Source organism: Macrobrachium rosenbergii, chromosome 8, assembly GCF_040412425.1.
Source record: "Macrobrachium rosenbergii isolate ZJJX-2024 chromosome 8, ASM4041242v1, whole genome shotgun sequence".
Taxonomy (NCBI): domain Eukaryota; kingdom Metazoa; phylum Arthropoda; class Malacostraca; order Decapoda; family Palaemonidae; genus Macrobrachium; species Macrobrachium rosenbergii.
Window position 1 is genome coordinate 81,083,431 of NC_089748.1, and position 10,719 is coordinate 81,094,149.

Sequence of the window (10,719 nt, forward strand, 5' to 3'; positions counted from 1 at the left end):
AGCATGAGTGTTTACTTTGATTTGATGTTTTGAATAGCTTTGTAAAGCAGTAATGTTTTATTTTCAACAACTAATTTTGCTACATCTTTATTATGACTGACTCTTTGATTGTGTGATGTTGTATATTTATTGATTTACGCCAGACTTGACTCACTTGTAAATATGTATATTGTAATAAACTAGTATTAACATTATTTTTGCTCATTTTGTTCCCCTTTCCCCGTTGTTGTCTCAGCTTCTGCCAGTCTTTCCAGTCCATTTCTCTGTAATTGATGATAGAACCTGATGAACCGAGATTTGGTTCATAACAGGCACAACAGGAGGCATTAAACAGATCATGGAAACTCGGATGAGATGAGAGGGAGTAAGAATTTTGTTCTGGCAGCTATCACCTGCATGCATAAGGGGCCTGTTATTCACTACTGCTTCTGCCTCTTTGATTTTTGTTTGGACCTGTTCTTCATTGAAGATTTTGCACCTAAATGATACTTCTAGGGTGTGTTTCACAACCCTGATAAGACATTCCAAAAAACCTCCTTTCCAAGGAGCTCGCAGAGTCTGGAAGGTCAACTGAATCCTACACTTGCGCAGAAATTGTTGAGTGTTGTCTTTGTCGTAGATGTCCTGTAGGAATATGCTGGTAGTGCAGAAGGTCTGGTGGCTATCACTGTAGATGTCATAAGGTGTCCCATGTGTTGCAGCAAACTTCTTTAATATCAAAAGAAATGTTGCAGTGTCGAGTGATGAACAATAATCTAAATAGACGGCGTGGCTGCTCATGCAGGTGGCTAGCAAGACGTAGTCTACTCCCCCTTCCACCTGGAGGAGACTGGTGTGGTCAATGCCGATGTTGGTAAATGGACATATCATCGTGTTTGTGCAATGGGGAGCGGCGGAGGAGGTGGACAGCGCAGAGGGGGTTTGGAGGCTTTGATACAAGCTACGTAATTTCCTACTACTTTCATCGCCAAACATCTCAGCCTTGGACACCAACATACATGGCAAAAGATAGCCATTAGCCAGTTCACACCACAGTGCATGTTTAGGGTGTGTAGGTGTCTCAGGTATGACTGTGCTAGATTTCCCTTTGCAGGCAGTAATATTAAATGATCCCTATTTCCTTGAGCATTCTTAATTTTATTTCTAGAGTATATTACACCATCCATTAAAACCAATCCTAACTGGGTAATTAAATTAGTGATATTACTGGGTAAGTTAGATCCATTCTCTAAACAACTACAAACTGAAGGCAAATAATGCCGTTGCTCCAAATGAGCAAGTTTCAAAAATGGGCTAGCTTTACTTTCTATGAATGAAGTTCAACACATATTTCATTACATTCAACAAGACACTAAAGTCGACAATACTCCCCATCATAGGCCAGAGTTCAGCGGGTTCAGCCGTGGTGATTTCTTCATGTAGCTCACAGAGGGTGGCGACGACTTGTGTGTTAGCCCGGCTTCTCAACGCTTCGTCAAGACTCTGTGGTGAATAGGCAGGACCTGCACAATGAAGAAATTGGGGTCCTTGGTGCCACAACTGGCTGGCTGTCAGCTCTGTTAAACTAGTCCCTCACGACAAGATGTCAGCTGGATTGTGTTTGGTCGGCACATACTTCAACATCATCCCACACTCCTGTAGAATAGAGTTAGTCTCTCCTACCCTGTTGGCTATAAACGCATTCCTACTCTACTCTTTGCTATTTATACATGCTATAGCTACCTTACTATTTGTCCAAATTACAACTGTATTGACTTTTAACAAACCCTTCAAATTTCTAGCTAACATAATTCCTAACAACAAGGCTACTAGGTCCAGTTTAGGTATAGTCAATCTTAGCTATTTCCTAGGGGTTACTCTCATTTTACTAGTCAGCAGGTCAGTTTCTCCCTTACTTCCACTTACATAAGCTGCGGCCCCATATGCCTTACTTGAGGCATCAGTAAAGCCATGAATTTCTGACGCTCCCAACAAAATTCCTCTTTTAAAGTTTAACTTACGCACACTGGCAAAATCTCCTAAGATTTTCATAGCCTTTTTCTGTTTTTCTGTGAACATCATCCCATCCCCTCTTAAGCCCATAAACGAAAGAAATGCAATAACAAATAAATGATAGGTCACCAAGCGAAAGTGGGTTTCTTAACAGTAATTCATTATTTACAGTCACAACATGGAAGACATTACCAAGGAAAACTGGACAAATTCAGTAAATAAATCAACTGGAAATTTACACAACAGCAATGATTGAGTGAATTGGGTAATGCGTCGCAATTACTAATACTGGTCACTTGCAAGTGGTCCCTTAAGCCAATTAGGCAAGATTTCTATCAATCCAGGTAGGGGCGGGTTTTTTTCAGGCAATCAAAAACACAGAAGCATGGCTAGGCTGGTAACGGCACTAATAACACTCCTGGAAATGAGACAGTTCCAGGTAAGACTACACTTGAGAGATTACACTCTCTCAAGAACTGAATCAATGCAAGAACTGGAGGGATATTCTTTACTCTACTCACTTGCTAGTAAGGGTGAGAATTATGTTATGCACTGTCAAGGAATTACACACTGGGATAGTACATTCACTGGTTAAGTTGAGGAGACAATAAGTTAATGAAATGATAAATTGTGTGAGAGAGAGGGGCGATGAGTAAAAAAAAAAGACACTAGCCAACCAATTTTTCCCTTCTGGGCACATACCTTCGTTGCTTCCTGGTTTTGCTTGCACACACAACTTTATACCGATGTGACCAAAGCTACTCTTGGGTGGTGTCCAGCTGTAGGGTCACCATGGGTCCAGCTTATGGAATCCAGCATTCACCAACGGCTTTGGCCATCTGACAGACAGTGAGATACTGCAATGGCAAGCAGACTAAGTGTGAAAATAACTGAACTGAATTATTAGTGACCCCGCATTTATCTTAATACCTGGGGCATTGCTTCAGGCTTCAGGGTCAGTGTGTTTAACAAGTCATATGGTGGTGAAAGGCTTATATATATATATATATAATATATATATATTATATATATATATATATATATATATATATATATATTTACTATTGACTAAGGCAGCGCTGCCCGGAAAAGCTCTGAAATGACTTTCAATAAACTATATCTCTCTCTATCCTGCTTTCTCCTCCCTAACAACCCCTCTTTTCTATCTTCTTCTCCTCTCATTCTCTTTCTCACTCTCTCCCAACACACCCACTCACTATTATAGAGTTCAACAACCTAAGGCCGAGTATTCATGATCAATTTTACCTGTCATTTCTTCTGTCAGTTCATCGAAACTCCTGTTAAAACTCAAGAGTAGACAACAGTTCATGGACGGAGACAGTCCACTCACCAGAACGGATGAACTGATGGTATTACCCAAATATCTTCCAACTGACTGACAGGTAATTGCATGTGTGGACAGGTTAGCACTAATTTCGTGACAGTTTGCTGCTGTATTTCTTCTGGGAAGTATCTCAGATGCTCTGATTAGAATATGAATAAATTATGTATAGGCGTTATTCATTTCGCTGTTAGACCTTTCAACGCTATTTGTAGACTGTTATAAGTCCAAATCATACAATAAAAATTTAAAACAATATTTCATGTGATACAGACAATTTGGTAAAATTTCTTTTTATGATATGTGTTACTTCAGAACCAACCCCTCAGTTCTAATTTAAACTCATTAATATTGTATGAGAACAGACGTCTTTTTTTAATAAGAAATATTTGTTCTATAATCTGTTATGCCTTTTTACTCCTTTCCTATTATTAAGTGAATTGCTTCAAGAGTTAGCCTTCCAGCCCCTCATCATATAAAAAAAAAGTGGCAAAACACTTTCCTATACAGCTAACTTCAACGCGTGATACATATTTTTAAATTGGTTTTAGGGACTTTTTAACATAACATAATAAATTAGGTCATTATCTTTACAATGACAATTTTAGGGACTTTTTAACATAACATAATAAATTACGTCATTATCTTTACAATGACAACAAATTCCTTAACGTAGAATTGTGCCAAACAAAATCTTTCCTTCTTGGAGGAATGTTAGGCAATCAGTAGTATTGTTTGGAATAAATACACGTTGATAACAGATAGAAATGAATATATATCATTGTAATACATAACCATTAACAATAATTTAATTTTACTAGATGATGGGAATACTATTCCTTACTGTGTATGATTACATCAGCAAACGGTATGAATTGACGTGTTGTAAGCTGTGAGCACTTCGATTTACTTGAAGTTCAGTAGTCGCCATTTCTCAATTTAATCCATATTTGTATCTAATACATTTACCCTCCAAGTGCCTCTCGGAAAAGATTTCCAAATGTAATGATCTACATTCATGTAAAGTTTTAATCTAGAATTTTCAGCCATTATCTTCCATGCAATCGGTACCAAGCAAAGTGAAAAGAAACTTATCTTCCATATGCAGTAAAGTGTTTTGCCGATTTGCTCAATAATTAATTCCAACCATCAACTACCGAGTGTCCAAGGTGATATTTCGATTATTCCAGCACAGCCAACAACGCATTGTTCCTTCTATATGAGGTTGGTGATCATGTAATAAATGTCGTAGGATGGTGTAGGGGACCATTTTAACACCATACGGAAAAAGGGAATGTGTTTTTTTACTTATTATATCCTATTACGTCTTCAACCATATGTATGAACGGGCAGGGCAAATGACTTGTGATTATCGCTTATCACATGATGAAGTGGTTGCCAGATGTCGCGTATGCTTTTTCGTTCCTTATGCAGACACTGCCTTCCACTTTTTTGCATCATAAATTGTTGTTCTTCTCTCTGACTAATAATTTAGTAATAAACCTCACAGATAGAGATAGATTTCGCTCTAAAGTGTTTGAGTGATGCCTAGAGAGAGAGAGAGAGAGAGAGAGAGAGAGAGAGTTTGGTGGTGGTTTCTGCTGGCTGAAATCGTCGCGCTTTGCCACTACTGCGCATGAGCGGACTAGGCTTTGCTTAATACGGAAAGAAATTATCGATTTAGGTTTTCAATGTAGATTTTATCGAGGTAATAAACAATTATATTAATTATTATCATAAATTACGATCAAAATTCATGTAAATTCTGATCAGAAATTGACGTTATAGGGGATTTATTGTTGTAGGTTAATCATACTTCTGGCAGCACCAGAAGAGAAAAGTGAAGTGTCAAGTGGAAAATGTTTTGTCTGTGTTTGTAGGTCTGTCACGGGATAAAGGTTTGATTTTGAGTTAAAAACTTTTATGGAGTGACATAGAGGCCGTGTGCAAACTTTTTTTCTGAGTCTGTCAAGTGGTTCGGATTTCTATAGTGGACAAACAAATATACAAACATTCACTTTTATACATACGTACGTACACACACACACACACACACACACACACACATATATATATATATATATATATATATATATATATATATATATATATATATATATATACACATACATACATACATGCATACATAGATACATATACAGTAGATATATACAGTATATGTATATACATATACACATATATATATATATATATATATATATATATATATATATATATATATATATATATATATATATATATATATATAAACCCATTCTCACCATGATACGAAAATGTTTAGCATCATCGCCTTTTAGTTGAAATACAAAAAAACCTCAGATCATATTTACATGAGCCATCGTCGAACCCCTCATGAAAGGGAGTGGTTTCTTTATTAATTTTCTATTTTAAATCTTACAGTTTTCAGAGGAAAGCTTATCTAAATTTCTTACAGTGACAATAATATATAGTCCATTAGAATTTTCATGATAGATAATAAGTTATGTATTGCTGAGCACTAACTCGTTAAACACAAAAATAAGTTCCGGAAAGGTTCCGTTGGTATAGCACTGATCCCAGTAAGCCATCATTTTGACGGTCTTTGCGTGTCTTCTTTAACAGAAAATGAATACAAGAAACAACAAAACTTTCTCTTTATATCTTTATCATTTCAATGGCATTCTTTTACATTTATTCTTCATTTGTAAGAGAGAAAAAGAATGTTGAGCAAAATTACAAAAAACAATCTACCAAAGACAGTGAATGATAAGAGTGCTCTACATTTCAGGATCTTTATACATCCTTTGCTGAGGCCACAGCTGAAGGTTTGATCAGATCTCTCTAGTGACACTGATTAATTAACTACAGTCGTTTATAAGACTTTCGTAGGCGTGGTATTTATAAAGTCCGAATCAGTTTCTCAACAGAAATTATCTAATGGTCGGAAGAAAATAAAGAGATCTGAGGACCTATATGCCGCATGTTAAGAATTTTTTTTATATAAATATTCATGTAATGGAATGCGAAATGATATGGGAAACTGTACGTTTTATGTAAATTTGTATCCATAGATTTTTATTGAATTTAAAGTACACTGCATAAGAATCATAAGTTTGCAACCAAAGTTCATCTTAATAAGAAGCAATAAAAATCTGAAGGAAACTTATGATACATTTTTATATGTATGTTTAATTTCTTTTTGAACAAATGCAGTACAAATGTTTTTATATCAGTACACAGCGCGCTAACTTGTATTGTTTTAGGGAGGAATCGAACACCCTGTCAACAAGCACAATGTTAACTTCATCGTATGGAGGGGAATGAATGCACAATTAAATGTTGGTAGAAATAACTCCAAACTCTTATTTTCGTTACTTTTTGCTATTGAAATTGGAAAAATGAAACCATTCACAATAACTCACTGTGAGACATATAAAAAACTTCGTTTTTATACGTCTAGAGAGGCAGCAGAGAAATTGAAAACAAAGCTTTCCTTCCCTCTCCCCCATCATTGAAAAGCGGGAAGTTTTGTCTCAGGAATAGTCTCCGTTATTCAAATGTCAAAGTCAAATGAGCAAGACTATGATTAACTAGAAAGAGCAATAAACAATAACAAACACAAACTCAAGCGACTAGCATATACTCTATATAATTTCACAAATAAGAGTTTCTTCATGTGCACAAGAATGACAATTTATGATTCGCGAAGTGGAAACAAAAAATTCCAGGGTCCAGATCCTAACTAGTAACCGTACCAAAATTTTATCATCTGTTCAGCATAATAATCTTTTTTTTTTAATAGCTGAAATAATTTCATTTGTTACCACGTATTTATTTCTCACAGATAGGCAGACAACAAGGAAGACAAAGTTAACGAAAGCCAGGCAGGCAAACTAAACCTTCAATATTATATCCATGGTGGAAAGACGAAAAAAAAGGAATGGTGATGTAATCCCAGACCGTGTGTTGGGTTATAAAATTCTTTAACTGATTAACTTGGATCAAAAATAGTGCCAAAAACCAAGCTATTATATGCAAACTCTACATATCGAAAAAAAATCTTCCTATGAAATCTAAAAATAGGTAAGAAATGAAACAAAGGTTAAAACTAACCTTGCGAAGTAAAATCCACTAAAAGTATTAAATATATATATATATATATATATATATATATATATATATATATATATATATATACATACTGTATATATATATATATATATGTGTATATATATATATATGTAGCCTATATATATATATATATATATATATATATATATATATATATATATATATATATATATATATAATATATATATATATATATATATATATATATATATATATATATATATATATATATATATATATCTATATCTGTATCTATGTCTGTCTATCTATATGTATGTATACACACACACACACACACACACACACACACACATATATATATATATATATATATATATATATATATATATATATATATTGTCTGTGTGTCCACATATTTATCAGTTTCATCATATAAAAGATAACCCTTGTTAATAACATAACCTTCAGTTTTGACGGAAAAATGCAGTTGAAAGGTGGGATAGAGCTTACATATAGAATATTAAAAGTTGATTATTTTTTATTCATAAAAAATCCTTATAATTTACGACTATTGGTGGCTACATATTTAAGGAATAGGTAAATGTAATTTTTCTTATCTCCCAAAAGAGAAACTCTAATCATTCCTTTATACCAATTGATGAAGATTTTGAAATGTATTTTGAAAATATAATAAAAATAAACAATACATGTCTTTCTTGAACTATATATTGGGAAATTTTCCTCAGACGATTTGGAAGAAAAACGGAAATTCTGGCAAATCTCTGATTAGTTTTGGAAACTTTTGGTTTTGTCCGTTAGCTTCAAAGACAAAAAGGGAAAACCGATTCATTTTAAAGAAAAGTTTTATTTAACAAAGCAAGCAGCTCAGTCTTTTGGCCTCTTGCTTTCTTTCATCCACTAATATCTTTCACAGTGAGATGTCTTCCACTCTCTCTCTCTCTCTCTCTCTCTCTCTCTGTGCCAATCCGATTTATGAGAAAGACACATGATTGAAGACTTATCTAGAAAATATGCATATCTAAATATTAAATATAACACAAAAGCAAAGTTGACCAACGCTCGAATTCAGCTATCCGCAAAAGTACTTGCATATATATTTACGTTACACACAGCGTGTGTATACACATGGTCTACATTCATGACTTCTAACAAGAAATTAGTCATTTATGTAGTCTGAAGTTAGTCCTTTAGCAACCATGAGTCTCAGTCTTGATGATTCTCTGCAACTTCCGTTGTAAGGAAGGAAAAAACAAGGATGGCGAAAAGTCCATCAGCTTTGGAGTGTCCGTCAATTTTCCCCTTTCTTTCCATTAATTGGCTCTGAGGGCAAATGACAGGACATAACCCTTTTGCAGCGAACATGGGAACTAGCGGCGGTCTCCTGCCACAACCTCTTTCAACCCCCGTGAACCCCGACCATCATCCAGTTTATTATTTTTTCGGGTGATTAACTCTGAAACGGGAGCAAATCATGTACACGCGGCCCGCCCTATCGGAGGCCGTCAGCGCTGTTGTGGTCGGTTAGCCTTTGATACGCTTCTCTGGCGCGTCTTCTCAGACGATGTGAAGGAGGCGAGGGGGTGGGGGTGGGGCGAAGCCAAGGGGGGTGTCGTTGGCATGTATTGCATTTTCTTCTCCTCCTCATCACACACTCTCTCTTTCTCGTTCACAATACCAGGTTATTTTATAATCACATTTACCCAATACTATCCTTATCAGTTAATCGATTTTTCTCAGTTCGTTACACATCTTTTAAGACCTTAAACAGAAAATTTTTTTTTTTCTAATCACATTATTGTTGGAAATACGGTGTCCTTATTTCTGTATTTCAGATTTATATATCTCAGATTTATATAAAAGGTATTTTTGATGCTTCTTGTCTGTACTGAGAGTGCAGTATATATGGACTCATTTAGATTGTTGGTATATTTTAGAAATTCATGTCACTATCATATGTACCTTGCATTCACAGAGTTACTTGAGGTTTAGAAATAAAGTTCAACTATAGCTTCTTATGAGTACAGTAGAAGATAATCGTATATCATAGAATATTTTCTCGCGCTGGGAAATGTTACACTACGAGAAATGTGTAAAAGACTTAACTTTCGGAAATGAAGATTTTCCCAAAAAGTCATTTTCCTAAGACGGGATGGTTGCACCGAAAAACAACACTGCAGTCACTGCCATATTTACTTCCTAACAGATGACCTAAGGAAGGATTGGCCTATTTTAAACCATTTCATTTATCAGTATTTTGCTCACTTCCTCAAGAATCCTGGGCATGAAGGCCTTATCCTTCAACACGTTTGGTATAATATTCTATTTGTGAACATAGTACTGGATCAGATACGCACGAGGAAAAATCAGGCCTTACATTAACACACACGGATCTATGTCCATAGAATGTTAGGCTGGGAGTTAAAACTGACTCCACTTAAAGCGCATTCACACACAAACTCCTGCTGATTAGAATGTCAGCATAACAATTAAAGTGTATGAAACGAGAAAGCGACCCTCAAAAGTTTGAACCCTTCAATGTAACCACCATAAAAATGATTGAGTTTCCCCTCTGTAGGACTGCTGTTCTTCCTCTCCCTCGATCTCCCCTCGACCACGTTTCCCTCTCCCCCCACCCTCGTCGCTGCCGTACGCCCGCTAATTAAGTTAATAACATTTTGAAACCATTCCATTTAAACTTTATAAACTTTAAAAAGTCGTGTTTGGGGCGAGGATGAATTACGGAAATGAGAGAGGAAAGAACTGACGGGGAGGTAAGGGTGTAGGGGACAGTTGATGAAAAGGGGGTAAAAAATGGCAGCGAGAGAAAGAGAGAAAGAGAGAAAAAAGGGAAAGTACGAGGAACGGCAGAGAAAGGAGAATGGGGCGCCGCTTTGTGCTTCCATTCTACAACCCGCTCTCGAATGTGAGAAACGTCAAGCGTTGGAGGGACACAAATTGGGACGGATCCTGTCTGTATATGAGCTTGAAGAACTTTACGCAAAAGCCAAGTTCTAGTTCCTTAGCAAGAGGAAGTCAGCCTGGCTCAGTTTTGTATGAAAATAGAGATGTGAAAAAGGACAATGTCAATTGATATTTCTTGCATAGATTTTATACGACAAAGAAAGAGGATCGCAGAGTGGACACTGCGGAAAATAAACCATTTTTTCTTTAGCTAAATGACGGACTAATTTAATTTTTATATATTTTTCCTTTATTTAATCAATGCAGAGGAAACATAGATAGGTAAAATATCATATGTGTGCAAGTCACTG

At 35.8% G+C, this 10,719-nt stretch overlaps 1 protein-coding gene across 1 annotated transcript; it reads right to left on the reverse strand.

Moving 5' to 3' along the window:
• Nucleotides 1–231: 231 nt before the first annotated feature.
• Nucleotides 232–870, reverse strand: LOC136841201 (uncharacterized). Its single transcript, XM_067108238.1, has one exon. It carries the CDS (start codon nucleotides 868–870, stop codon nucleotides 232–234), a length of 639 nt encoding a protein of 212 aa, XP_066964339.1.
• Nucleotides 871–10,719: the final 9,849 nt, after the last annotated feature.

Excerpts from the sequence above, each read along its gene's own strand:
- LOC136841201 (XM_067108238.1), bottom strand. The coding sequence starts at position 870 with ATGATATGTCCATTTACCAACATCGGCATTGACCACACCAGTCTCCTC.